This window comes from Brachyistius frenatus, unplaced genomic scaffold, assembly GCF_029030835.1.
Source record: "Brachyistius frenatus isolate BFR_SWC_R1_liver_20210118 unplaced genomic scaffold, ASM2903083v1 Contig_37, whole genome shotgun sequence".
Taxonomy (NCBI): Eukaryota; Metazoa; Chordata; class Actinopteri; family Embiotocidae; genus Brachyistius; species Brachyistius frenatus.
In genome coordinates, this window is record NW_027210636.1 from 2,240,431 (window position 1) to 2,267,315 (window position 26,885).

Genomic DNA, 26,885 nt, shown 5'->3' on the forward strand with positions numbered 1-26,885 from the left:
ATTAGCTATTAGCTCTCACTTTCATCCTTTTATCTGTCACACTCAGCCATTACTTTTAGCCACTACTACTCTGTTTTTACAACTTTTTTGCTATCTTATCTAACTTATCTAACTATCTACTTTATTTACTTTTAACTTTTCTTTTTACTTCCTTTTTAAACCTAACCCTTCTTTAGCTGCTAGTTTGGGAGGCAACTTAACTTTGCATTATTTTAACCATTCACACAAACGTTTTCTCAGTCACAACTGTAAAAACTGAGACTTTAGCCCAGGTTTCAGGATGTGGTTTTATGGTTTAATCAAATCTTACCTGATATATGTCATCAGTTTGACAAACTCTTGTGAGCCTTTATCACTGAGCCAGCAGACATGCTGTCACCTTGTGCTCGACGCGGTGACAGGAAGCTGAAAGTTTGATGTCTGACCCTCCTGCGCTTCCTCTTCATGACAGCAAAAGTGCGGTTAAGTGATTTGTCGTTTTCTCGGTGTGCTTCAGACCAACTGGAGGCAAAAACAATTTCACCTAAAATAGCTTTCTTAGGCTGGTATTTTATTCCTGAACATTTACCGATCGATCAATATCTGAGCCAAATAAACACCCTATTTGGCTGACGTGAACTAAATCCCGTCCTTAAAAGAGACCTTGAAATCCCTTAAAGAAGAGCAGAACGTTGATTTAACACGGTTTCAGTGATTGCCTTCTTTCTGGGTCACTTTCCCTCGTCTCACTTTTTAATCCCTGGAGTAAATGTGTTTCATAATTCCTTCTCTGGACTGCTTGTTATTGTAGGTTACATTTCATGGGAGAATCGGCGCTGTAGTTTTCATGGATTCAACATTTCCTCTTACCGTCCTCTGGGATTCTTGTTTTGCACCGTTGCTGCATAAATCATTGTGATTCATCGCAATATCAAACCAAACTTCTCTGACATCAAGCGCAGCAAAGACTTTATTTGTAAGTCCAATAGAATGAACAAAATAAACTTCCTGATTACTATCAACCGTAAAATAGCAAGTCTATTGTACTGATAAAAATGTCTCATCAAACCTAGAGGGAAAAGTCTGTCTGGGAGAGCGAAGACCTTTGTGTTCCAGCGCAGCTGTTTTCCTCGAAAACTCGGAGTAACCTCGAGAAACTTTCCCTCTTGAGGGAATTCAGCGGCACTAAATCGGACGTTATTGCTGCTAACGCTTGTTGTGGCCGATGACACACAGATGTCAAAGAATCAACATAGAATCTGATTCCGAAATTGTGGAGGTGACGCAATATTTATTAAAGTAAAAGAATTATGATAAAATAGCCTGGAGATCCAGCAGGAGTAAAAAAAAGAGTTCACGCTTTTAAGCTGAATACTGCTTCAGAAAACATGTGGTTCCCATGATATTTAATGCAATTATTTCAAAACATGATAACAAGTGATAGACTACACGGAGCTAAAATTGATCAAAAATATGTTTTGGCCACTAGGAGGCAGTGAAAACAAGCTTTAAACACAATGTCACCCTCGCAACAAGGCTCCGGGCCGGAGAACCGAAACAACAAGCTGAAAGGTGCTAAAACGCTCGGTGGATGTTCGAGGAACTGCAGAGGCAAGTTTTAGTGCTCTGTTAGTTTGTCGAAGTACTTCACCTGTACAGTAGGCCTTTGATTTATTGTTCATAAAAAGTATTGATTATAGCAGCTTGAAGGTCTTTACACACTGGGAGGGAAGGGGGGGGGGGGTTGTGCGATTAATAGAACTGTTTGATTTGTTATCAGTACTTTCACACACTGCTGATATTACTTGGCGAAAAAGCAACTTCAATAAATGCTTGTGATAAATGCATCAATAGATCAGTCACTTTGTTTATCTTTGGTATTGTGTCACATTTGCATCGCTGCCAGTATGAATAATTTTGTTATTCTTTTGCAAGTATTTAGCATTTTTGTGTCGTTTGCCAGTCCACAGTATAAAGAGTGTGAAGAGCTTAAAAACCCCAGCAAAATTGGCTTCGTGAGAATTTGCCAGTAATATTAGATATTTATGACGAAAGGATAGAAAAAAACCATGATTGACTATTACTAATTTTAAACACAACCAATTGGGACTACGTTAATGTAGTTTTGATCAGATCACATTCTTACTTAAGTGTTGCTAAATATACGAATGAGACTTTAAACATTTTAGAAAGCAGAAGAGCTGAGCAAAAAACACAAAAACAGAAGTTTCTGATGTGAAGAAACCCCAAATTTTGTCATTTTTGACAGACATCGGCACACAAAACCAAAATTGGAGACAAAATATGTTTTGTTTGATAGCGTGACCGAGGTTGCAATAATTGAAAGTGTCACTGCATCCTGAACCTCTTTTTAAAAAAAAATTTTTTTTACTGTCTTACCAAACGACTACAAGCTGCACTTCGTGTACGTTTGACACTGATGAAGTCTCCACGAACCGCTCTCCCACCGCTCTTCTGCGGGGTCAAGAGGGATTGTTTACAGAAAACATCAGCAACCTAAAGTCCCACAAAACTGAACGCTGATACGGCCACTGTTTGCAGACTAATGTGGGTTTAAAAAAAAAGGTTTCAATCTTTCCACCAAAGCTGCCGACGCTTGTGGAAATGGCTTTGAGGTGGACCGCTTGAATGTCCAAAAATATACTCATACTACCAGTATGAGTATATTTTTATATGAGGTCACATACAAATGCATGCAAACACATTTGGTACATAAGACGTTTTTGTTTTTTCAATGTCTGTCTTCTTCAGCTGTGGCTGTTCGACTTCACTTCCTGTATTCTGAAAGTGTTTCCTCTTTTTAACTTCTGCTCCTCTTTATCTCCAGCGACATAATGTTCCAGCGATGTGCGTTGTTGGCATCATCTCCGCCCTTCGAGAAGTTCATGGGAAAGCAACGCTGAAGGAGGAGAGCAACGGGAGAGGAGCTTTTTCACAAAGGGGGAGGAGGGGGACATCAGAGGTGACTTCGTCCTGCATTTGGAGTCGAGCAGTGATGACAGCTCCGTCTGAAGCGGAATAAACCTTCTTTTCTTTTTTTCCGGGGTGTTTGAGCCGAGCAAGTGTGAAGGAAGTTGCCGTTCGGTGTGTGTGTGTGTGTGTGTGTGTGTGTGGTGGGGGGGGGGAAGGGGAGGAACGTGGCAGGGGAAAAATCTGGTGGATATTTTCTGGAGGCCAGGACGGCTGAGCTCAGCAGCAATGGACATTGAGGCGAGGTGTCCTCCCTGCTCATCGTTGACCTCGCCGTTTGTCTCACCATGCCGGACGACCCCGTCGCCTCCGCCCTCTACATCGTCCTGGAGCTGCTGATCGCCGGCTTCTCCGTGCTGGGCAACGTGCTGGTGTGCTGGGCCGTGTGCCTCAACAGCAACCTGCAGAGCATCACCAACTTCTTCGTGGTGTCGCTGGCGGTGGCCGACATCGCCGTGGGCGTCCTGGGCATTCCCTTCGCCATCCTCATCAGCATCGGCTTCTGCTCCAACTTCTACGGCTGCCTGTTCATCGCCTGCTTCGTGCTGGTTCTCACGCAGAGCTCCATCTTCAGCCTGCTGGCCATCGCCATCGACCGCTACATTGCCATCAAGTTGCCGCTCAGGTCAGTGACGGAGAGGACGAAACTCAAGACAGGGTTTGTGACTTGTTAAGAGGGGGCTTTGTTACTGCTCATAACTCGCTTATTAACACATTATAAGTGTGTTATACACTGTTAACAAGCAGGACTCTTCGGGTGTCAGGTTGTTATCTTGTACACCTGCCAGAGTTCGTAGAATAAAAACCTGTTGGTGACTTATTACAGCTGCACAATCGACGCGTTATTAGAGCGATATGAACCCTTTATTAATGGTTTATTAACATTTATAAAGGCATTATTACCTAATAGCACATATGAAAAGGAATTGTAAGTCGTCCTACTTAGTTTTATGAATAACTAATTTATAAAGCATGAGTAAACAGTTTATTAGTCCTTACTAAGACAGTTATTACTACTTATAAACCATTTATAAATGTCGTGTTATTAGAACGTGGTACCGAAAGGTCGAAGCATGGAAGGAAAGTTCGAGAAAATGCTGAAAAGATCTGTTTTGGGAAACAAAATACGAACCAAAAAAAAACCCACGTTATTTGATGTGCGAAAACATTTAATACGGGCCATAACTTCTTGTCGTTCATCATATTTGTTTCTGAGTCCCAGGCAGCGGCGGTCCAACAACAACGCTTCGTAATTTCATTTCTGTCCGTCAGCGAAGACGTGACATTTGAACTTGAGCATTTTGGCTGAATTAGCGTGTCCAGAAATGCCGTCTCCCACGAGGCCGTGTCCTCCCCAGAGCAATCAAATAAATATCCCTCTAATTGCTTATACAGACTGTGTGACCCCCCCACCCCGTGATCCTACTATATTACTTTACTGTAAAAACACCGTCGGATGTCACCGCTGGTTTAGATTTGCCGGTGGTGGCGCGTCTACGGAGCTGTCACCTACCGACAGAGATGCCGCAGCTCCGGCTGTGACCTCATCATAACTTCACCGAGCTACTCGACCTTCCTGTTTTTTTCGGATTCCTTCCGATGGTGCTTTCGTACAGCTTCTTCCTCCTCCTCCTCCTCCTCCTCATCCTCCTCCTCCCGTCGCCGAAGATACGTGGTGGCTTTTCTGTGTTGTTGTGTTTTTCTGCATCCCTGACGGAGGGGATGTTTTTGCAACGTTAACCTTTGCACTTTAACATCTCAAGAATGTGACAGAAACAAACCGAATATCTCAGCTGCTCTCCCACACTGTTCTACTGGCAAACTCGAAATAGATCTTCTTTTGAGGAGTCCTGAAAAACTTTGTTTATCCTTTTTTTTTTTTTTTTTTTGTCCCCGTTTAGTTCCTGAGATGAAGAGTGTTTCCACGGAGCACTCGGATGAGCGAATTATAAACGACAAACGTGGTCAAAGTGTTGGAAGCTTTCCTGTAACGTCCTATTTTAGTTTAGTTTTCAGACGGAGCTGATGTCTGTATCGTCTTCCCCTCCAGGTACAACAGTTTGGTGACGGGCGAGCGGGCTCGGGGCATCATCACCGTCTGCTGGGTGTTATCCATCATCATCGGCCTGACCCCCATGCTGGGCTGGCACAACCCGGCCAACAGCGCCAACGACACCGGCATCTGCCCGCCCGGCCTCATGAAGTGCCTGTTCGAGAAGGTGGTGGTCATGGAGTACATGGTCTACTTCAACTTCCTGGCCTGCGTGCTGATCCCCCTGCTGCTGATGCTGGCCATCTACATGTGCATCTTCATGGCCGCTCGCCACCAGCTCAAGCTGATCGAAGTGAAGGCGTTTCACGGAGACAAGTCGCGCTCCACGCTGCAGAAGGAGATCCAGGCCGCCAAGTCCCTGGCCATCATCGTCGGGCTGTTCGCCGTCTGCTGGTTGCCGCTGCACATCATCAACTGCTTCACGCTCTTCTGTCCCGATTGCGTTCGCCCTCCGCTCTGGATCATGTACGTGGCCATCATCCTCTCGCACGCCAACTCCGTGGTCAACCCCTTCATTTACGCCTACCGCATCCGCGAGTTCCGGCAGACCTTCCGCAAGATCATCCACCGCAACATCCTGGGCCGGCAGGAGGTGCTGGGGAGCAGCGGCACCAACCGTACCTCCATCCACAACAGCATCACGGACTCCATCCGACTCACGGCGAACGGCCTGAGCTTCGACCTGTCCATGGAGCACAGCAGCGGCAGCAGCTGCGAGAGCTGCCCGGCTCACGTCTCTCTGGTAGAGGACGGTCTGGTGACGGTGTCCCGCCCGCCTCTGTCGGTCGTCATCGCCCACTGTCCGAAGATTGCGGCGTGTCCGATTCAATCCCTCGGACGGACTCCGATCCCGGTGGACCATCATTTACAGAACCCGGAGCAACAGATGGACCGCGTTGGACCGGAGGTCCTGGAAGGGAACGGCAAACAGAACCTCGACCAGGTCCAGCAGGAGCAGAGCGGGAAGAGTTGCTGCAGCGAGCTGGAGAAGATGTCCTGACGTACGCACGACAGGGATCAATCAGCTGTTCGAGGGCCACGCGGGAAAATGTTCATGTCCAGGAGCTGGATGAGTCACTGAGAACGGATATAACAGTCCACTGAGATAACTACTTTGCCACAAAAAAAACCTATTTGGTTTGGATTGAAATAGATCATTTTCATTGGTTGATGACCTACATGCGTGTACTTTTCACGCCAAGGCGAGTCAAAATGTGACAATGACACGGTGCCCTCTAGTGGCCTGACTGGTGAATTGCACGCTGGTACCGGGCTGTACTGTACATCGCAGCGGTGAAGAACATTTCCAGCATACGCCTCCAGAAATCCGACTCTGGTTTCATTTAGCTCCCCGATGAACCCGAAACAAGGACGGCACAGACTGGTTCCTGTTCGTATCTACAAAGCAACTAAACGCTTCACATGTTTTCAAAGCTAAGTCAATAAATTTGTCGAGCTGAAATGCATTTTTGTTTTGTCCGTTGTTTTGCATTTTGTCCGTTTGACGACAAGGGTTTAATGTTCTTATTTAAGTTAAATTAATGCAAATGTGGAAATGATTTGATGAGTGATGGGAGATGATGCATGATTCCATTTTTATCAAACTAATCTAGAAAGTTCATGGATTGTTTGCAGCTATTTCCTTCTATTCCCTCACAAGCAGGCTGGCACAAAGTCCTGTCTTTAAATAAATCCTTTTAACATTGTCAGAGTGGACTTTTATTTACATTCAGCAGTCATTATTCAGCATCTGTAAAATCAGCACCAGGCTTCCTGTTGGCTTTTCACGAGTCATGGTGATGTTTCCAAACAGTTAGAAATCTGGTTTGCTCGTTCTGGGAAACAGTTAGTTAAAGCTGTCAAACTATCTTCGGAGTTCTTTATTTTCTTGGCTTTTATCGCAACTCCCAAGTGGGTTCAAGTTTCAGGGCTCAGGGCCGACTCTCTTTGAAAGCGTCCCGAGTGGTCTTTGGTCCTTTCTTTTTTTAAAAGATTCACCACAGTGATCTCCCGAGGCTTCGGGCTCGACTGCTGTCCTGTGTGGCATCTGGTCTCCTCAGTCGGGTCACATCGAGGTTACGTTTCTTAACTTTTGAAGCTTCTTAAGGTCTATGCATCAAGTGGGAAACACTTTTTGCCATTAAAAGAAAAAGCGTGTTCTATCAATGGAAATATGCTTCTTTGCTTTCTTGCCTAAAGTTTTGGTGAGGAGACGGATACCGTGCTACTGTCTCCAAGCAATCGGCTAGCTTAGCTTAGCATCAAGAGTGAAAACAGAAGAGAAAAAAAATCTAAAATGAAAAGTTGTAGATTTACAGTAAGTTTTGTTCAGGACTCATTTATATGCTTTCTGTTTTTGTACCTTTACAGCCATAAAAACACATGACTCTCCCATGTTTTTCCCATGTATGACACACGTTTACCACATGTTGCAAAGAATGATAACATGAGGAAATTATGTGGGAAAGTTTTCACATGGGAGTCTACATGTAAATAATACATTACACCATGAAAATGATCCCAAACCACATGTTTCACATGGACAAAATACTTGTTTAACATGCACAATCACGTAAAATTTTAGCATATGTGAAATTCACGTGTTTTTTTTCTGTTAGGGAACCGTCCTCACAAGGGTAGAGATTCCAAGACAGTTCATGGATTCAGACAGCTGGGATTTGGGAACGTCACACTGTTCACAAACAGGCAACATGTGTGCTAAATGGATGCTGGTGTTGCTTCATGTCTGATGGATGTGGAAACTGGCAACTGTATAAAGTATTTCAGCGTGTTTACAGCTTGTTTCTGCTGCCTCCTAGTGGCCAGAAACATTTCAAGAACCTTTAAACCTGCAATATCTGATTTTTTTCGGGGCACTTTTGGGCAGCGGAAAGAAATCCACTCTTTTTCTTTACAGTGTGAGCAAACGGTGTTGGTTTGGGTCGTTATTAGTTCCCATCGTTTTGTGGCGTGAAACAATAAAACGTTCTCTTTTTTTTTCCGGTCTTGACATCGCCGTCCAACGAGCAGCTGTAAAGTCCAGAGTGCCGGTCTGTCTGTGTGTGTGTGTGGAGGCTCCATGGATACGAGCAATTGTCCCTTCATTTATAAGACTTTCAGCTTTGTGAAGAAGAAGAGGTGGATGCAAAGCAGTGTGTGTGTGTGTGTGTGTGTGTGTGTGTGTGTGTGTGTGTGTGTGTGTGTGTGTGTGTGTGTGTGTGTGTGTGTGTGTGTGTGTGTGTGTGTGTGTGTGTGTGTGTGTGCGTACCAGGTCTTTTCATGCAGCGTCCCTCAGAAACAGACCACAACACTGATTTCACAGCTTCGGTCGTTGCTCGCTGTGTTTCATCCGAACTTCTTCCAGGTCTCGTCGGGCTCGTCGGAACAAACAGACGCTGTGAACTTTTCTGTATTTTCAGCACCAGTGGAGCTTCGCTGCAGTCACAACCAGAAAATGTTTGTCACCATCTTGTTTGGAGGTCAGTAAGGTTGCTTCCCCCCCCCCCTGTAGATAGTGATTGAGGCCACAGAGACCAGATACCAACAAGCCACAAATGGGACAAATAGTCGTTTTTTTTATGGGGTACAATAGTCGTAGTCTAAAAATGTTTATATGTCCAACTTAGAAAATAAACACGAACAATAGACTGTAGTCTGCAGGGCTGCAATTTAGGCCTTCTGGTTGTGAAGGACTAAACAGATTTATTTTATTTTCATGCAACTTTTCAGATTTCCAGCATAAAGGAAGCTGAAGTTTCACAGTAAATGTTTATATGCGGCGGCAGCTTACTACAACAGTCTGCTGACCTGTGCAGTTGCTTTTCTTCACAGGGTTCGGACAGGAAAGTGTCTGTCCTGCAGTGTGGACTCTTAAAAAAAACAAACTAGAACCAATCAGTATGTGGGACATCGTTTTAATGTGGAACACAGGACAAGAGAGAAAAAATGCTGTAAAGTTGGACTTCTTAAAGTTGGACACCTAGGAAAAAACAACAACACATGGGACACATGTAATCACACGTATGACACGTGTGTTTACCACATGTTGCAACACCTGATGAAATGTGTAAAATATGTGGAAATGTTTTCACATGGGAATCTAACACGGACTTCACACGTTACACCATGAAAATGCATCGAAAACACATTTTCCAGGACAATCACGTGTATGTGGTCACGTGAAACTCAGGATCAAACCTGTAACGTCAGCTTTGACGGTGGACATATCTTCAATACTGGAACTTTGTGCATGAGTTTTACCGTTTTAATTGATTTTAGAAAGTTTTTCTTCGCAGACGGACAGATGGAAATGTTCAATCTGAACTGTAAACTGATCAACTTCATCCATCACCTAAAGGAGAGGTGCGGTCTGGATTTCAAAGGTACTAAAACTGCTCAGAAATATAAAGACCGATAACATTTATAACTAAAACTCAAAAGTCAAATTCTTTTATTTACCAGTTGGAATCAGTATACACAATATACCTCAATAGATTAGTCCGATTTTAATCACTATATCATAAAATCAACTTTTAATAACTTTCTGTTGACATTTATTGTGAGTCACTGCTTTCATCTGAATCTTTTTAATGGATTTATTTAAAAAAAAAAAAAAAATTATGAATTGCAACACAAAAAGACAATCCACTAAGGGAATAACACAAAGAGCAGTCAATAAAGTTACAGGTAGCCTTTGTGTGTGTGTGTGTGTGTGTGTGTGTGTGTGTGTGTGTGTGTGTGTGTGTGTGTGTGTGTGTGTGTGTGTGTGTGTTTACTAAGCAGTCAGTTTAAGTTCCAATTTTGGTGTGTGTGCTTAAATTATGATTAAATAACTTTATTATTGATAAATTATGATTTAAATGATTGCGTTCATAAAACAACAACAACAACAACATAAAAGCAGTGAAGTTCCTCGTGCAGAGTGCGTGGAGCTGATGGACAGCAGCGGGAAGGTGATGGACCTGGAGGCGAGGCAGCGCAGTGTGGCTCCGGCCTGCAGCGTGCTGGCGGAGAGGCACTTCTACGTCCTGCTGCGGGTCTGCCGTGAGTCCATCCATCCATCCATCCATCAGCACAGCTTCAAAGCCACTGATGCCCACATTAGTGAGGCACCTTCAAAACATAATCAAGTTATAGAAAAAAATGTCTGGCCGAAATAATTTGATTCCAAATTTTGATCTTTGATAATGAGAAGTGACAGCATGAAGAAATGATGCTGCTTTGTGATGTTTTAGAGGAACCATCAATCATTATCTTGTTGTTAATTGTAGTTTTAAAAGCTGAATGTTTATATGACTTTTTTCTATTTTTCCTCCAGGGGATGATGATACCGGTGGTCAGAAATATGTCTCCCTCCTAAACAACTACAGCCAGAGTCATCCCGAGTTAACAGGTAACAAAAATAAAAAATAAAAAATCTGAAGTGGCTCTCTGAGGCCCCCTGCTGGTCAAAACACATGTCTACAATAATAATAATAATAATAATAATAATAATAATAAAAAAGAAATGTTGCCATGAAATACAGTTTCAAGTTATGATACCTGGTTTTGTTGTAGAGCTGCTGAGGAAACTGTCCGACCCCAACAAGGAGCCAGACGGAAAGACCAGAAGAGGGCGGACGAAGAGGAGCAACAAAAATCTCTCCAAATAACAAAACCCACCGAATTCAATAGTTTCTACCTTAAAGTCGGATTTAGTCACAACTTTCTGTAGGAAAACTGGCGTATTAACACATTTTAGATGACTTTAGATGATGTTGTTACTGTATTATCAACCCTGCAACAAATCAATTACGGACATTTAGCTGGATTTTCTATTTTAGTAATCTGTCCCGTTACTATTGGAGGATGTCAGAGACCTTCTTTAATAAATTAATAACAGATTATGTGAAACAGTGTTACAGTAGATGTCACGTGTGAAAATAGGCAACATGCTCTGCTTCATAAACGGATCAATTTGTCCTGAAGGAGCCAAATATAATGCTGGAGTTGCCTGAATTGAACCGTCACTCTCTGTGTGGACATCGGTTGTCGCTGTGGAGCTCAACAGGTAGGAAGGTCACGTGTTGTCGGCAGGTGTTTGAACCCGGAAGAGCAAACGGTTCTGACTACCTTGGAGCGAAACTTAGGACATTCATGCACCGTGGAAACAAATCACAACAACAACAACAACAACAAAGGGATCCTCATTTTGCAGCTGAAGGAGCAGCCTGCAGATTCTTTAATCAAACACAACGACCCCGTAAAGTATGGAAACAAAAATAAGGAGCAGAGCAAGTCGAGGGACAGCCGTGTGTCACTAGAAACTGAATTTGAACCATTTAGCTTCAATTCAATTTGAAAGTGGATTTATTAGTTTGAACTGAATCATTTTAAATGTTAAAGAAATGTTATTTCTTTTGCTCTGGAACTGTATTTGATCCTCACAGAAAACTCTCTGAAATATTTCCACATTCATTTTTCAAAGTCAGATCTTGAAATTAAATTTCAGTTTGTGCTGATTGACTGAAAACAAGTTCTGTGAATCTGCATCGTGTTAATCTTCCTCAAAGACCCGGAAGTTTAAGACTCATTTAAACTGAAATTGAATTTTAAAAACTGAATTTGTATTGTAAGAACTGAATGTGGATTAATTTAACTAAAACAAATATAATCCTGTTTTTTTTTTCCCACCACAGTTTAAAAAAAATAATTGTCCTCCTTGAAAAAGAAAAAAAAAAAAAAAAAAAATCATAAGCTTAGTTTTTGAAAGCAACTTTGACTGCGAAATAATGTATTTAAATCTGTCAGACAAATGTAAATTCAATATCACTGCGGTCAATCAATGACCAGCTTCAGCTGGAAGGTGCCCTCTTTCGCAATCACTGCAGATTATATAAGCGAGCGAGACGACTAAAAACGTGCCGCGGGTTCTGAGGAGTCAGAGCCGACCTGCTGCTGCTGCAGACCGGAGGAAGCCGCAGAGATGTCCGCCTGCGAGTTTGAGTCGCTGGAGAAATCCCTGGAGGCGCACCTGCCGGAGGCCGAGCTGGCCGAGGTGAAGCGCATCTTATTCGGGAAGGAAACAAAGTGAGTTGTCGAGTTTATGCCGTTTCAGTGTACCAGTGCTATTTTTTTTGTTTTTGTTTTGTTTTTCTGTGGAATTTGTTCCTGGTAAATGATAATTCCGCTGAGTGGACTTCGGCCAGAGCTGCAGGGTTCAATACCCTGCAGCCTGTAACCTGTCCAAACAGAGGATTAATCATTGAGAAGCAAATAAACAACAACTCATCCATGCAGAACAGACTAATACACTGGATTTATGAAGTTCTCAGACCTCTTCACTCTCTGCACGCTTGAATCATGAATAATAATTACATTGGTAGTTTGCCAATATTAAGGTGGAAACACTTTTAGTTTTTTAGTTGTTTTTTTTAGCAGATTATTTAAAAAAAAAAAAAAAAAATCAAAAACTGAACTCTATTATTTATATATTACAGGTTAAGCGGCAGCGTTGCCGCTTTTATTTAGGCTCCTCTGCACCCTCAGACTGGAATATATTATGGAAAGTTTTCAAGCTCTGTTTTGATTTCCTTTAATGCTTTAAAATCCATTTTTAAAGACCAGGAGATGGAGCCGTTGGGCTGTCGATGGTTTGACTGCTGATGTTGGACTCTTGTCTTGTGTTGCAATTGTTGGATGTTTTATATTGAGATTCTGTTTGTCTTGTTTTAATCTGTTTAACTTGACCTGTTCTTGTTTTGTGCCGCTGCCTTTCCACGCTAGAATTAAGGTTTAGGTTAAAAACTTTTTTTTTTTTTAAATGGCATAGATGTTACTTGGATTTGGACAGTTCACCCGACTCCTTCAGGCAGACCCTCTGTGGCTGTCAGATTGGACGAGTAGTGTCTTGTCATTTATTAATCAGCAGATTTTTTTTTTCTTGGTTATTTTATCATTCGCGTTGTCTGTAAAATGTCAAAACACAGAATGCTGTCGGTGACATAATCTAAATGACAGTTGTTTTCAAACCAACAGTTCAAACTCTGAAAATATTCGGATTATTAAGTAAAATGACAAAGAAAAGCAATAAATCCTCATATTTTAGAAGCTGCAGCAGAGAATAGGACATTTTTTCTGGAACAATAATTTAAACAAGCTTTTTGACATTTAAAAAAAAAGAAAAAAGAACTGGCTTTGTGCTCAGTCGTTACGAGGAGTCTCTGTTGTATGTCGTTGTCCGGGACCCTCGTGAAGAGTCTTCTCTCTCACAGGAAGTTGGACCTCCCGTCCTCGGCTGTGGAAGCTGCCTCCGAGCGGGACTTTGAGCTGAAAGGATTCGGGTTCGACGCCGTCCAGGAACAACTCAGGCCGCCCAGAAGGATCCGGGTGGGACTCATTCAGCACCGCATCGTTCTGCCGACGGACGCCCCGATCCTGGATCAGGTCAGGACTCACACACACCTACACACACACACACACACCTACACACACCTCACTTATAAATATCGAGACGAGGGATTTAGATGTTTTATGTTAATATTTGATCGTATGAATACTACGATATAAGAATGCTTCTTTAAATACATGTGCATAAGTATCTGCAGGAAATGTAGGTTCTGATGAAAAATGACCTTTGACTGGTGTGTTATTCAATGTGACATTACTGGACAGTTAATAGTGATGCAACACTGCGAAAGTAAAAAAAAAAAAAAAAAAAAAATTAAAATCAAGCACGAGGTTAATTTTTATTTATTTATATTTTGTCAAATCACAACATTTTGTCATCTCAGGACACAGAAAGGTCTTTAGAACAGAAACTCGACGCGTTATAGAGAGGAAGTCAACAATTCAACAATCCCGCATGAGCGACAGCTGGGAAGGGAAAACGTCCTTTTAACGGGAAGAAAAACCTCCGGCAGAAGCAGACTCGGAGATGTTCGGCCGTCTGCTTTAGCTGGTGGAGATTGGAGGAGAGCAGAGAGAGAAAAGAACAGCATAGAGAGTATGTATCGGTAGAGAGGAAACCACAGATCGGAATCGTGCCACTCCGAAACCAGAGATATCTTTACAAAAAAAAAGCACAAAACTACAGAAGAGAGAAGGCATGAAGTTAATGAGACATAAAGGTGGAGATGAGGGTGGAGTTAGCTTATGGCCTCCTTCAGCAGAGGGTCACTGGATGAGTCTGTGGGGTAGTGAGAAGCTTGTTTTTGTACGCCTCTATAATCTTTTCTTTTTGTAGATTAATGGTCAATTTTATGTGGAAACTGGAGTTTTTAAAAACTGAAGTACACATTTAGGGAACATCTGTGTTCAGCTGGTTTGGGTGGAGCTCAGCTATGTGAATTAATGTTACGGAACATGAGTAACTCTCCGACACTTTCATTTTGTCAAAGTAATTCTCAAAGGGGGAAAAAAAAAAAAAAAAAGGAGGTTGGCGATCGCAACCTTATATATCTCATAAAATAAATATCACTTGTATGAATACTGTCTTCACAGATCAACGCCATGCACAGCCGGATCGGTGAAATGGTCGAGGCGGCAGCCATGTGTGGAGTAAACATCGTCTGCTTTCAGGAGGCCTGGAGTGAGTGAGGATTGTAAATCGGCCAACCGTCACCTCGCGGGTTTGGATAGTAAAAAGACGCCGGGCTTGTGTTTCTCCGTTCGCAGCCATGCCCTTCGCTTTCTGCACCCGCGAGAAGGAACCGTGGACGGAGTTTGCCGAGTCGGCGGAGGAAGGAAACACCACACGTTTCTGCCAGGAGGTGAGATCACAGAGGCCGACATGGTAAACGATTCACTGCAGAGCCCGAAACCTCATGACGCTGCTGACGCTGTCTTCAAGCTGGCCAAAAAGTACAACGTGGTCGTCGTCTCCCCGATTCTGGAGCGAGAGGAGCTTCGCGGCACCCTGTGGAACACGGCGGTGGTGATCTCCAACTGCGGAAACGTGCTGGGAAAGACCCGGAAGAACCACATCCCCCGGGTCGGAGACTTCAACGAGGTCGGTGGGCTGATCCGCGAGATCCGCCGCAGCCGCCGCGGGATTTGAAAACGTGAAACCTCTCCGTTCACGGTGTTTTCTCTGCCCTTTCAGTCTACGTATTACATGGAGGGCGACGGCGGCCACAAAGTGTTCCACACACAGTTCGGGCAGATCGCCGTGAACATCTGCTACGGGCGACACCACCCGCTCAACTGGTTCATGTACAGCATGAACGGAGCCGAGATCATCTTCAACCCCTCGGCTACCGTCGGCGCTCTCAGGTGAAGGGTCGGATAGAAAACTCGTTACCGCTGGCGTGGACGCGTAAACCTGCTGGACGGGTTTCTGTGCTGCCGGGTGATCATTTCACTACACGCCGATTCATTTGGGAATTTGCTCCGTTCAAGCACACTTTCAGGATCTGGTTTATTAAGTGGGCTCCACAATTATGGCAGTTAGTGACATCGTTTTTGCGGCGCACGTGAGAGTGTCAATCAAAAACTTCCAGGACTGTTCCTGTTGTGCACGAACAGTGCGCAGCAAGCGCCATATGCACGCGGCAGCAGGAAGCCAAAGCCTTCATGAGTACGTATTTTTAAGTTACGTCGCTCGATCAACTTCAGCACCCGTGTTTACATGTGCTTTTGTGCTTTTCGCTGTGGACTTGAGCGTCAAATTTTTTGCGTGAAATTTATGGGAATCGTCGACGGTTCTCCCCTGTACTCGTCACGGTGCTGCGCACTGTTCACGCGCAACAGGAACAGTCTCAAAACGCTTTGATCTTGTAAAGAGAATTCAAATTAATTTGAATTCCCACAAACTAATACTCAGACAGAAGCTGAAGCTTTGGTGGGGCAATGCTTTTATAGATTATTATATAGTGTACGCATCAACAATGATGTTATTTCTTCTCCGCAGTGAGCCGATGTGGCCTGTAGAGGCCAGGAACGCAGCAATAGCGAACCACTGTTTTACTTGTGCCATCAACCGTGTGGGGACGGTGAGTTCACTGCAATCATGTACGTAGATCATTATTTGTTTTTGATTAATGACAACGTCCGCAATCATGTAAAATAAAAAAATGTGTTTCATGCAGGAGCATTTCAAAAGTGAATTCACATCCGGTGACGGAAAAAAAGGTAAAAGGATTTACTTCCTTAAATTCGCCACTTCATCATTTGTATTGTTGCTATGAGACATTTACGGCAGACACTGACATTTTTCCTTCGTCACCAAATTGTTTTGTGCCACTCAAAAATTAAGAGTGTAAATCGAACTGTTTAAAAGGCAGATTTATCTTGAATTTAAATAGAAGTCAGGTTTATCTGATCGGAATGAGATCTTACTGCTGATGTGATGATGTTCGTTTGGATGCTGGCTGTCATGGCAAGGCTGGCAGCAAATAGCTACTGTGTGCACGCTGTGTCAGGGAAAATGGGTACTTCAAAATAAAAGCGCAGCATCAGAAATTCTGTAGTTTTCAAAATAGAAGTTTGACTTTTTTTTTTTTTTTTTTTTTTTTTTTTTAATGGTAACGGCTGTTTAGTCCTTTAAATCAAAACATGTCCTCACTTTACGCCCGTCTGGACTCGGTGAACGTGCATCATTAAAGTGCCAGTTTCAAACTCTGCGGCCCTTTTGCAGCTCACCACGACTTCGGACATTTCTACGGGTCCAGTTATGTGGCCGCTCCCGACGGCAGCCGCACCCCGGGGCTCTCCAGGACCCGAGACGGGCTGCTGGTGGTCGAAATGGACCTCAACCTGAACAGGCAAATCAGCGACAAATGGAGTTTTAAGGTAAGAATTCAGAAAAATCTTCACCTTTAACTGTGAAACGTTTCGATTTTCAAAACGGTTGTCAGTTAAAGTGGACGAAATCATTTTAGCTGTAATTGTATCTCCTGTGAGGGTTCATCTCAAATCGAGTAAATAGTTTTAAAAAGTACAATATTTCCCTCTAAATTGTTGTGGAGTAAAAGTTTATGTGTGGCATGAAAAGACAATATTCTAGTACAAGTACCTTTTTAAATTGTGCTTTAAGTTCAGTTCTGCATTAAATGTACTCGATAACTTTCTGCCCAAAAACCAGATTGTGCAGACGTGTTGAAGGGAAGTCAGCCGTGTTTAGTTCTTGCAGCGATTGGCCGGTTGCACACTGAATGCACTTTATTTCACCTGTTCTCTCCACCTTTGTGTGCAGATGACTGGGCGGTATGCTGAGTACGCCGAGGAACTTACCAAGGTGGTCAGACATGACTTCAAACCCAACATAGTGAAGGAGTAGAACATATTGCAGTTTACTCTCCTTCTATTAAAGTCCATTTCAGCACTAAATTTCAGTTTACTTTTGTGTTTATTTCAAAGTCTGTCGTCACTTTAATCTCATGAAACTAAATTCAAAGTCAAATCAGGTCCCTCGTCTTCTTCATATGAGGATAGCTTAATGTTATAATCTGACCTGCCTGAATTCTTCAGCTCTGCACGGCTGAAAAATTATCGTCCGCAACAAATCGGCAACGCAAAACTGTACTTTTGTTGAACTGCAGCCAAAAGTTGTAATTATGGGATAACGCTCAATGGTAAAAAAAAAAAAAAAAAAGAGCTTAATTTAAGCTTTTTGATTTATCTTCATGATGACTGTTCAATGGATCCCATATATTAACTAATTATAAGACATGAGACATCCTTTGTTTTTCTTAAAGGTCTCGTACTGTACAAGTTTAGATTTCCATTTTTTTTTTTTTTAAGTTATAAATTAGGTCTTGAGAGAAAAAGCTTAAAGAGATGTAGAATGATATTTAAATGTTTTTTTGGTACAAAAATACTTTTATGTCGATATCAAGACTTCCAATAGAGCACCAGTGTAAAATATGTGACCTGGTTAGGAATAACGCTTAAATTCAAATATTTACTTAAAAATGCTTAATTTATCAAATAACCTGGTGTTTCATCTACACATTTACTCGTGTAGACAAAAATTATTATTTTTTTTCTAATATTTGAAAAGTAATATCGTATTTCTTTTCCTCCTGGTGCTGCCGAGCTACCTATCCCGTCCAGTCGGCGGCGCTAATGCACCAAAACGTTTCTTTATCAACCGCAATAAAGAAAAATAACAACAACAAAAAACTCGCAGAAGAAGAAGAAGGAAAAAACGAAGAGGAGGCGGAGCGGCTGGAAAGTAACGGCCTTTAAATGTGTTTTGCATCCGGAGCAGCGGCTTCACGTCCCAGACAGACAGAGGGCCGGTCCCACCTACGACAACCCTGCTGTAACGGGTCTGTTTACGAGGGATTAACAGGTAGACGAACACTTATTACCGCCGTCGATTAAAAGCCAAAAGCGTCGCTTTACAGCCGGTCGCTAGGCAACCGTGATGGTATCTCGTCGGACGAGCACAGCTGTTAGCTGAAGAGTTGACGGAGAAGGCCGACGGGACACATGGAAACGACGTGTGTGGCTACAGCTAACTTCAACATTATTATTATTATTATTTTTCTCTCTCTCTCTCGCTGGAACCCAAACACTAAATAATCAAGCAGTTTTTTTTTTTGGTTTTTTTTTTTAAAGCAGAAAGTCAAAACGTTACCGTTACGTTAACCCGGGTCGCTAAAGCTAATAGCGAAAACAACAACAACAACAACAAAACATTATAATTATAGTGATTACATTGAGGTGTTTTTTGTTTTTTTGTTTTTTATAGGCAAAAACTGAACAACACTGTTACTGAATTTATTTATTTTTTTACATGTATTTGACCTTTTATACCAACCTGCTACCGGCTGTAAGCATGATTTAAAATGATTTCATCTCTTTAGCTCACACAAACGGGGTTTTACTAGAAGCTGGTACGATAAGACAATGTTTGTGACCTTTGTTTTGAACGCCGAACTGAAGAGTGGACAGTATTATTGTTAAAAAAAACTAAATATTGGAGCATGAGGTATTTAGTTAATTGAATAGGTTCTGAATAGGTGTCTTGTGCTAAATTGGCAGTTTTTTGAATGGAGTCTGGTTCTATGGACAGCAGCGTAAAGACACGTGGTGGTCTGGCGAGTTTCTGAGACATCTCGAGTCACCACATTGAAATCATTTAGTATGAACGCCACGTGTTCTTGGTTGTGTGCCATTAATAAGCGCTTTATCTTCAATACAACGCCAGCTGTGACTCTTTCTGAAAAATATGGTCAGTTTCCGTGACTTGAGAAGCAGACTTTAATTTAAAGAGACACCACAGTTACGTATTCTTAGACAAAATCTTAAAAACAAAAGTAAAAATTTACATCTGAAGTATGCGTGGCTGTTCAGGAGAAATTCACGATCTCGGTATTTGTTCCTTTTCAGGTGCCCCTCTGCTGCTGCCGTGTCCTGGTCCGCCATGGCTCAGAACCAAGTGATCCTGCAGTTCCGCTTCGCCACGTTCGGGGACTCCATGCTGCAGAAGATGAACCTCCTGCGACACCACAGGCGCTTCTGTGATGTCACGGTGCGCATCAACCAGCTGGAGGTTCCCGGTCACAAGGTGGTGTTTGCCGCAGGCTCCTCTTTCTTGAGGGACCAGTTCATCCTCCAGCAGGACTCCCGGGAGGTCCAGATCTCCATGATCCAGGAGGCGGAGGTGGGCCGGCAGCTGCTGCTGTCCTGCTACACGGGCAAGCTGGAGTTCCCCGAGCTGGAGCTGGTGCATTACCTGACGGTGGCCAGCTTCCTGCAGATGGGCCACATAGTGGAGCAGTGCACTCAGGCCCTCAGCAAGTTCATCAAACCGCAGGCTGCGCGGCAGCTGAAGGTGGACGCGGACGTGAGAAGGGAGAAGAAGGAGGAGGGTTCGTGCTCTCAGGCACAGAGAGAGCAGGAGCGCTCTCAGGTGCGGACTGTCCGTCAGGGGAAGATGGAGGAAGAGGAGGAGGAGGAGGCGGAGCAGGTCGAGGGCGACAGTAACGGTGACGACGACGACGACGACGACGATGACGACGACGACGACGACGACGTGATCATACAGCCGAAGAGCCCCGCCCAGATTCTGAGCCGGCGTCCGAGGCAGGGTTTGGGGGAGAGTGACATCACCATCGTGAAGGTGGAGTCCGTGTCTGACGTCGCCGAGAACTCCGTCAGCGGCCACTTCTCCGCCAGCCCTCCGACCGCGCTGCGCTCCCCGAACCGCAGCACTCGCTCATCAACTCCACGGTGGACAGCCGCGGCAGCGAGATGGCGGCTCCTCCCGGCGCGGCCGGATACCCGCTCAGCCCCCCTCCTCCGTCCCCCCCCGCGGAGAAACACACCATCCACCAGAGGAACTACGACAAGCCGCTGCAGTGGTACCACCAGTGCCCAAAGTGCTCCCGGGTCTTCCGCCAGCTGGAGAACTACGCCAACCACCTCAAGATGCACAAGCTGTTCATGTGCCTGCTGTGCGGCAAGACCTTCACGCAGAAGGGCAACCTGCACCGGCACATGCGGGTGCACGCCGGCATCAAGCCCTTCCAGTGCAAAATCTGCGGCAAGACCTTCACGCAGAAGTGCTCGCTGCTGGATCACCTGAACCTGCACAGCGGCGACAAACCGCACCGCTGCAACTACTGCGACATGGTGTTCGCTCACAAGCCGGTGCTCCGCAAGCACCTCAAACAGATCCACGGGAAGAACAGCTTCGACAACGCCAACGAGCGCAGCCTGCACGACGGCGTGCTGGACTTCGACTTCGGACGAATATGAGACCCGCGAACCTTTTATAGCGTACTGTTTGTGTGCGAAGAGAACACTAAAATATTAACGATGGACAAAGACGAGTGAAGACGCTGGCGGACGTGTGGGAGCCAGGAGGATGTAAACACGAGAAACTTTGTCCTGAGGCCGGTGCTACGAAGCAGGATTTGTGTTTAGAGAGGCAACTCCTTTTTTTTTTTTTTTTTACTAGGATGGATCGCCACGGTAACGTCTGCTGCATACCCAACAAGTTCACGATAACAACATCAAAACGGATAAAAGCACCATCTTCTGACCGATCAATTCTCCAGGAAAATGGCTCATTAGAAATTCAGTGTTCAGAATTCCTCGATAAATTTCATACGAGAGATATAGATTCCAGTTAATTGTGCTTTTGTATGTCGATTATCCTCCTACAACAGAGATGCACTGAAGCGCCAAAGCCTTTCTTGTTCTTATAAGATTTGAAATTAAGTAAAAAAAAAATGTGAAAAATATCACATTCCATAAGAAGACGTTAAAAAAACACATTAATTTGATGAAATACACCAAAATTATAATGAGATCTAATCATGTGATATTATTAGCCTTTTTTTGTTGTTGTCAGCTGTCCTTCCTGCATTAGGCAGCTGCAACTGAGCTGCAGCTATTGGTCAGATGCTGCAAACCCCGCCTCTTTTATGCAAATGAGCACATTTCTGAGTTTAATCACATTTGTGCGGCTTAATTAAGCCAGATAGCGAAAAGAAATCCTGGTTATGTTGAACCTGCTTCGTAGTACCGGACTCTGGTCTGCACTTCACTGTAGCTTCTTTACTGTGGACTGTTTATCTTTTTATTTTGTACAATACAGTGTAGATGCCTTCATATTATACTTGAAAACCCAACACTGAAACAAAACAAAAAAAACCATGACGACTCACTGTACGTGTCTTTGTGTTCAATGTCCATCGAGGAAAAAAAACACTGCAATACGAAAAAGTATCCATTTGTATATTGTGTATACGATCTGCTGTAGCCTTCCTTTATTAACCCGTGTGAATACGACAACATGGACTCCGGAAGTGAAAGAAAACTTGAAGGATTTAAAAAAAAAAAAAAAAAAAAAAAAAACTTTACCGAAGGGAAGTCCTGCCGTTTTGTCTCTAGAGACGGATGGAAACGCCAAAGTGTCTCTACGTGAGCTGGAACGCTTCTTTTATAGAGATTTTATATCGAGGTACCATTGGACCAAAGTGACTTTGTGTCTGTCCTGTGTTCATGAAAGTCGGTGTGTGTGTGTTATAAAATAATTAAAAAAGAAAATACTCCTAACCACTATCGAGTTTCATGCTGTTCTTGCTGTTCTTCACCGTTCTGTCGTTATCTCACAGCTGGAGAAGAACTAGATGTTACAGATGTATCTGTGGAATTGTTTGAGTTAAATATATATCAATATACATATAGAAATGAAATGTTAAAATATATGCAAACTATTCATCACTACCAACCCCAACGCCCTAAATACTCCGAATATTAGTCAACTTTTTAATGGTCTGATTTGCTGAACTTTTTTTTTAAATAGGGTACTGGTAACTTTATTTATTTATTCATTTTATTTACTCATGGTCGATACATTTATTATTAATGAATTTGGATTTTGTATGTATATTTCAATATGTAATGGTGAGTCAAGTTTGTAAAAAAAAAAAAAGGGAAATCAGGAAGTGGAAGTGCTGAACATAACAATTTAATCTTTTGGATATCAGAAAGACACTAAGCTGAGAACAAATAGTTTAGCGGTCAATAAAATATATTCTTATTGTCGATATTATGATTATCATTGTTTCTTTCTATTATTTTTTTTATTATTATTATTGTAAGGGAATCGTTAACTTGTCATTCACACTCCAGAACAGTAGGTGGCGGTAACGCGCCTTTAACACCGGATGTCACCCGCAAAACAAAGACGGAAAACACGAAGAAGAATTCTCAGTCTGCGAGCAAACAACTGAGAAGTGAGAAGAAGAGTTTTCCAGATGGAAACACTCGCTAAAAAAACAATAAAAATTTAGGACATCATTTTATTTATTTTTTCCCCTTTATTTTTTTTTTTTACAGTTACGGTAAAAAAACCCTGTATTGTCTCGCCGCGGAGGAGCTGGCCTCGCTGGGTTTGAGCAGCGAACCGGCCAACCAACGGGACTCGGCAAACGCCGTTAGCATCGGAAGCTAAAGTCGGCAGCTGGTTTCTTCTCACTAGTTCGGATCGATGAGGAAACCGAACCGAGCCGCCGTCAGTGTTGTAAACAAGCCCGGGCAGCGAGCTTAAAAAGAGGAGAATACAACAGAATGAGTGGTGAGTGGCGCCGCTTCGTGTTTCCACCGACGTGAACTGAGCTGACGTGCCTTTCTTTTCACGGCAGTTCTGAATAACAGTCCAGTTGTTGTTGTTTTTATTTTAAAGTGTCATAGTAACACGTTGTTTTTGTTTTTGTTTTTCTTCCCCCCCCCCACCCCCAGAGGATGCTGTCCTGCTGAATGTGCCTGTGATTCGGCAGCTGTACCACTGGGACTGTGGGTTAGCCTGCTCCAGGATGGTCCTCAAGTGAGTCCACGTTAAAGCTGCTAAAAAAAAATAATAATAAAAAAAAAAAAAAATCAAAGTCTCGCGGTGTTTCCTGACAGCTGCAGCCCTCCTGCCTTAACTTTTTTTTTTTTTTAATAGTGTTGACACTCCTGAGATTCAGAGCTGGTCTAATCCTGCAGGTACCTCCACCCGGTCGGTGATGAGGACTTTCAGAGAGCATGCTGGGACCTGAAGCTGACGGAGAGCGTGTGGACTATTGACCTGGCCTACCTCATGTGCCATCTAGGAATCAAACACTGCTTCTGCACGCAGACTCTCGGAGTAGATAAGGGCTTTAAAAATCAGGTACTTTGCCGAGTCTTGAGTCTTGAGTGTGGTCCACGCCCGTTTTTTTTAAAGCTCTCTTGTGTCTGATCGTGTCTTTGTTCGGTGTCGTTTTCAGTCCTTTTATAAGAAGCATTTCGACACAGAAGAAGACAGAGTGAATGAGCTCTTCTTTAAAGCAGAGAGCAAAGGTGTGGCGGTGAATAAATGGTGAGTTTACTGTTAATATTGTTAATAATTAATAGCTCCCCAGCTTTTTTTTTTTTTTTTTTTGGTATCCCGCAAAGCAAATCTGAGACTTGACCGATGTTCGTCTTTCTGGTAGTTCTGTGACCGTTCAGGAAATCCAGTCTCACCTGGAGCAGGGCCACGTCGCCATCGTGCTGGTCAACGCCGTGGTCCTGACGTGCGAACTGTGCTCGTCGCCCGTCAAGTACTGCTGCTTCCTGCCCGCGGGCCAGAAGTGTTTCTGCAGGAAGCCGGAGTACCAGGGTCACTTCGTGGTCGTGTGCGGCTTCAACAGGACCACCGGCTGCATCTTCTACAACAACCCGGCCTATTCCGACCGTGAGTCGTCTCGTACGGCCAAACCTCGAGCAGAAGTTGGCGTAACTTTAAAAAAAAAAAAAAAAAAAAGTTACAGTGTCAGTGCAGCTGAAAATGGACTGAAATAGAAATCAGGACACAACAAAAGGTTGATCGCCGGGTACGCCCCTCCTGTGTTGGATCTGAAATAGCGTTTTGAATGAGAGCTGATTCTAAAGAATAACAAAAAGGAACTAGAATAATTGTTAGTTACTGCACTAAATTAGTTTAAAAGCTTTAAAACTATTAGTTTTGCCAGCAATGAAGACTTTTCAGTTGTTGCAAAACTACCACTTGATTGATTGATGATGAGGAATCCTACTTATTACCTGAACTAGCAGCTCTGAGGTTATTTATATTGTGTTTATACACACGTGCAGACTGGTTTGGTTAAATGGCTAAATTGGTGCCACATTAATATGATAATGTTTGTTAGGTACCTTTATTATTGTTGTTATTATTATTATTATTATTATCATGACTGCAAACCTATTTTAGTGTATTAATAGCAAATTTAATAAAATAATTAAAATAAAATAAATAAAATAAAATAAATTTAGCAAATTACCAGTAAAAAAAAAAAAAAAATAATCACAGCTGAGACTGATGGGAGTGTATTTACAAATAAATTATTTTTTTTATTAGTGTATAATCACCCACAAAGTGTCCACCGTGTTTCTACGGTAGCCCACGAGGGACAAACCCAACACTAACTCCAGAGAGGGACTTGTAGTTCTGCAGCCAGTGTAGATTCTCCCACATGCTTTGAAGGTGTGGGGGGGGAATTCAGTTGGCTGCAGTCTGCAGCTTCACCACTAGATGTCACTAAATCCTGCAAGTATCACAGAATGAATCCAGAGGGAGACGCGAGTGTCTGTTTCAAATGTCATCCAGCCAACAGTTGTTGAGATACTTTCCATTTGGACAGTTTCGTGTTTGACGCCAACATTGCTGTCAGACAGACAGACAGACAGACAGACAGACAGACACAGGATCTTCTGACTCTTGATGGAGAGAATTATTATAATCTCTGACTGCTGGGAACGTCTACTGTGTCCAGTTTAGATCTGACTGTGTGTGTGTGTGTGTGTGTGTGTGTGTGTGTGTGTGTGTGTGTGTGTGTGTGTGTGTGTGTGTGTGTGTGTGTGTGTGTGTGTGTGCGCCTCATTCAGGAGTGTGCTGCACCAGCGTCAGTAACTTCGAGGAGGCTCGACGGAGCTACGGGACAGACGAGGACATCCTGTTCGTCTTCAAGGAGAGTTGATGGATAGCCGTGATGGATTTTTGATTTCGTCGCTATGGTAACATCATGACGCTGCAGGTCTCCAGTCTAGTGGCGCCTCCTTGTGTCTGCTGTCACATATCCATCACCACAACCCCCTCCCCCACCTCCTCCACCCTCCCGGGCTACTCTCTCCGGTGCTAAAAAACAAAACAAACCCCAACCACAGGTAAACGTACACGCACATGCCGAAACAACTCCGACAGAGTCGCAGCTCGAAGATTCAGCAACCTAAGACGTATTTTTTTATTTTTAATTTTTTTTTTAGGAAGAGCAGATTGTTCAAATGGATTTTATTACGTCTTTGTTGAACTGTGACGACTACGTCGCTCACGGGATCGGATGCACTGAGGGAGTTCGGACTCGCGCAGCGGTGGATGAAATGCGGGAAACCCAAAGTAGGAATCGCCAGGAAGTAGCGTGCAACATAATTCAGGACCGACGACGACGACAACGCTCAGCACCTCGTGTTGAGTTCATTTGTCCCGTTTCGTGTCGGATGTGACGCCGCTCGTCTCGTCACCCCGCCTCACCTCTACTTGCCTTTTTTTATTCATAGGAAGACCCCCCCCCCCCCCTCCTCCAAACTCACTCTCTCGGTCACTTTTTATTCCGATGATTCTGTCGACAGGGAAAACGGGAAGCGTTTCGAGAGTCTCAGGTAATTAACGCTCGACGGTGCGACATCAACATGACGAAGCTCGTTCAATGCAATATTTTCCCCGCAGCGCGTCTGCGGACCTCTAACCCGCCAGCGGAAGGACACGAGCGCGCACGCGGCGAGAACGTGCACTCGACCAGTCCGGCCGGACGTCTTCTGGCGTCGCCATGGAAACGCGACGGACGCGATGTCGGTCGGACGACTCGTGTTCTTTTGAGAAGCAATGAAGACTGAAGGCTTGATTCCTCATTGTCACTGTTGTTGTTTTTGTTTGTTTTTTTTAAAGTTTTTTTTATTCTAAAATTTGATATCATGTTTTTTTGCACTATACTTTTCATGCCAGGCATAATTGTGTTATTTAAATTAAAATGCTTTTCTAGATCTATGGAAAGTCATTTACTTTTGATTGTTGGTGAGAACAAATGGCACGTTTTAAACCACGAACTTTTATTTTTTATTAAACATAGAAATGCATTATTATATGTTGTGATTAAAAGATTTTAAAATAGGCTCCATCCTATTTTTTTATTTTTTTCTTCTGAGTGTGCAAAGAGTCCTTTGAATCTTTTACCATCATTACATACTAACATTTTGGCAGCAATGAAGGGAATAAAATCCGTTATGAATGAAGGCTATCCTGATATTAGCTTGCGTGATCCTGATAATCTAGGAAATGTGTTTATTTAAAAGACCAATGTATTAATCACAAATGAAAGTATTACGGACACTAGTACTGTAATTTCTTTGAAGCTGAGGAACTGGC

At 43.3% G+C, this 26,885-nt stretch overlaps 5 protein-coding genes across 6 annotated transcripts; all 5 read left to right on the forward strand.

Moving 5' to 3' along the window:
• The first annotated feature begins 3,168 nt into the window (after window positions 1–3,168).
• Window positions 3,169–6,729, forward strand: adora2aa (adenosine A2a receptor a). Its single transcript, XM_069701597.1, has 2 exons — window positions 3,169–3,595; window positions 5,021–6,729. The coding sequence occupies exons 1-2, from the start codon at window positions 3,258–3,260 to the stop codon at window positions 6,021–6,023; spliced, it is 1,341 nt and encodes a 446-aa protein (XP_069557698.1). The 5' UTR covers window positions 3,169–3,257; the 3' UTR covers window positions 6,024–6,729.
• Window positions 6,730–8,212: 1,483 nt separating this feature from the next.
• On the forward strand, window positions 8,213–10,906 carry LOC138622673 (uncharacterized protein C22orf15). Its single transcript, XM_069701614.1, has 5 exons — window positions 8,213–8,502; window positions 9,319–9,405; window positions 9,944–10,066; window positions 10,341–10,415; window positions 10,580–10,906. The coding sequence occupies exons 1-5, from the start codon at window positions 8,478–8,480 to the stop codon at window positions 10,672–10,674; spliced, it is 405 nt and encodes a 134-aa protein (XP_069557715.1). The 5' UTR covers window positions 8,213–8,477; the 3' UTR covers window positions 10,675–10,906.
• A 1,043-nt stretch (window positions 10,907–11,949) lies between these two features.
• On the forward strand, window positions 11,950–17,329 carry upb1 (ureidopropionase, beta). The gene is made up of 10 exons (XM_069701613.1): window positions 11,950–12,091; window positions 13,276–13,447; window positions 14,504–14,591; window positions 14,678–14,772; window positions 14,853–15,011; window positions 15,105–15,274; window positions 15,912–15,993; window positions 16,090–16,132; window positions 16,638–16,792; window positions 17,196–17,329. The coding sequence occupies exons 1-10, from the start codon at window positions 11,988–11,990 to the stop codon at window positions 17,277–17,279; spliced, it is 1,152 nt and encodes a 383-aa protein (XP_069557714.1). The 5' UTR covers window positions 11,950–11,987; the 3' UTR covers window positions 17,280–17,329.
• Window positions 17,330–18,151: 822 nt separating this feature from the next.
• On the forward strand, window positions 18,152–22,038 carry LOC138622661 (zinc finger and BTB domain-containing protein 26-like). Its single transcript, XM_069701598.1, is given in 3 exon segments — window positions 18,152–18,296; window positions 19,340–20,145; window positions 20,148–22,038. Coding segments are annotated over 2 exon segments (1,335 nt in total). The 5' UTR covers window positions 18,152–18,296; window positions 19,340–19,373; the 3' UTR covers window positions 20,711–22,038.
• A 619-nt stretch (window positions 22,039–22,657) lies between these two features.
• On the forward strand, window positions 22,658–26,727 carry gucd1 (guanylyl cyclase domain containing 1). 2 transcript variants are annotated; one of them, XR_011311026.1, is made up of 7 exons: window positions 22,658–23,039; window positions 23,204–23,288; window positions 23,450–23,615; window positions 23,713–23,804; window positions 23,920–24,161; window positions 25,352–25,630; window positions 25,730–26,727. XR_011311026.1 is itself a non-coding variant. In XM_069701603.1 (6 exons), the coding sequence occupies exons 1-6, from the start codon at window positions 23,033–23,035 to the stop codon at window positions 25,441–25,443; spliced, it is 684 nt and encodes a 227-aa protein (XP_069557704.1). In that variant the 5' UTR covers window positions 22,658–23,032; the 3' UTR covers window positions 25,444–26,727. The 2 variants fall into 2 exon arrangements, 1 of the variants encoding a protein (XP_069557704.1); XM_069701603.1 differs by having other exon boundaries at window positions 25,352–26,727.
• The last annotated feature ends 158 nt before the right edge of the window (window positions 26,728–26,885 follow it).

Excerpts from the sequence above, each read along its gene's own strand:
- gucd1 (XM_069701603.1), top strand. Across the intron at positions 23,616-23,712 it reads ATAAGGGCTTTAAAAATCAG|TCCTTTTATAAGAAGCATTT; the intron begins GTACTTTGCCGA and ends TGTCGTTTTCAG. Across the intron at positions 24,162-25,351 it reads CAACCCGGCCTATTCCGACC|GAGTGTGCTGCACCAGCGTC; the intron begins GTGAGTCGTCTC and ends CGCCTCATTCAG.
- adora2aa (XM_069701597.1), top strand. The coding sequence starts at position 3,258 with ATGCCGGACGACCCCGTCGCCTCCGCCCTCTACATCGTCCTGGAGCTG. Across the intron at positions 3,596-5,020 it reads GCCATCAAGTTGCCGCTCAG|GTACAACAGTTTGGTGACGG; the intron begins GTCAGTGACGGA and ends CTTCCCCTCCAG.
- LOC138622673 (XM_069701614.1), top strand. The coding sequence starts at position 8,478 with ATGTTTGTCACCATCTTGTTTGGAG. Across the intron at positions 8,503-9,318 it reads TGTCACCATCTTGTTTGGAG|ACGGACAGATGGAAATGTTC; the intron begins GTCAGTAAGGTT and ends TTTTCTTCGCAG. Across the intron at positions 10,416-10,579 it reads GAGTCATCCCGAGTTAACAG|AGCTGCTGAGGAAACTGTCC; the intron begins GTAACAAAAATA and ends GTTTTGTTGTAG.
- upb1 (XM_069701613.1), top strand. The coding sequence starts at position 11,988 with ATGTCCGCCTGCGAGTTTGAGTCGCTGGAGAAATCCCTGGAGGCGCAC. Across the intron at positions 13,448-14,503 it reads ACGCCCCGATCCTGGATCAG|ATCAACGCCATGCACAGCCG; the intron begins GTCAGGACTCAC and ends CTGTCTTCACAG. Across the intron at positions 14,773-14,852 it reads CCACACGTTTCTGCCAGGAG|CTGGCCAAAAAGTACAACGT; the intron begins GTGAGATCACAG and ends GCTGTCTTCAAG.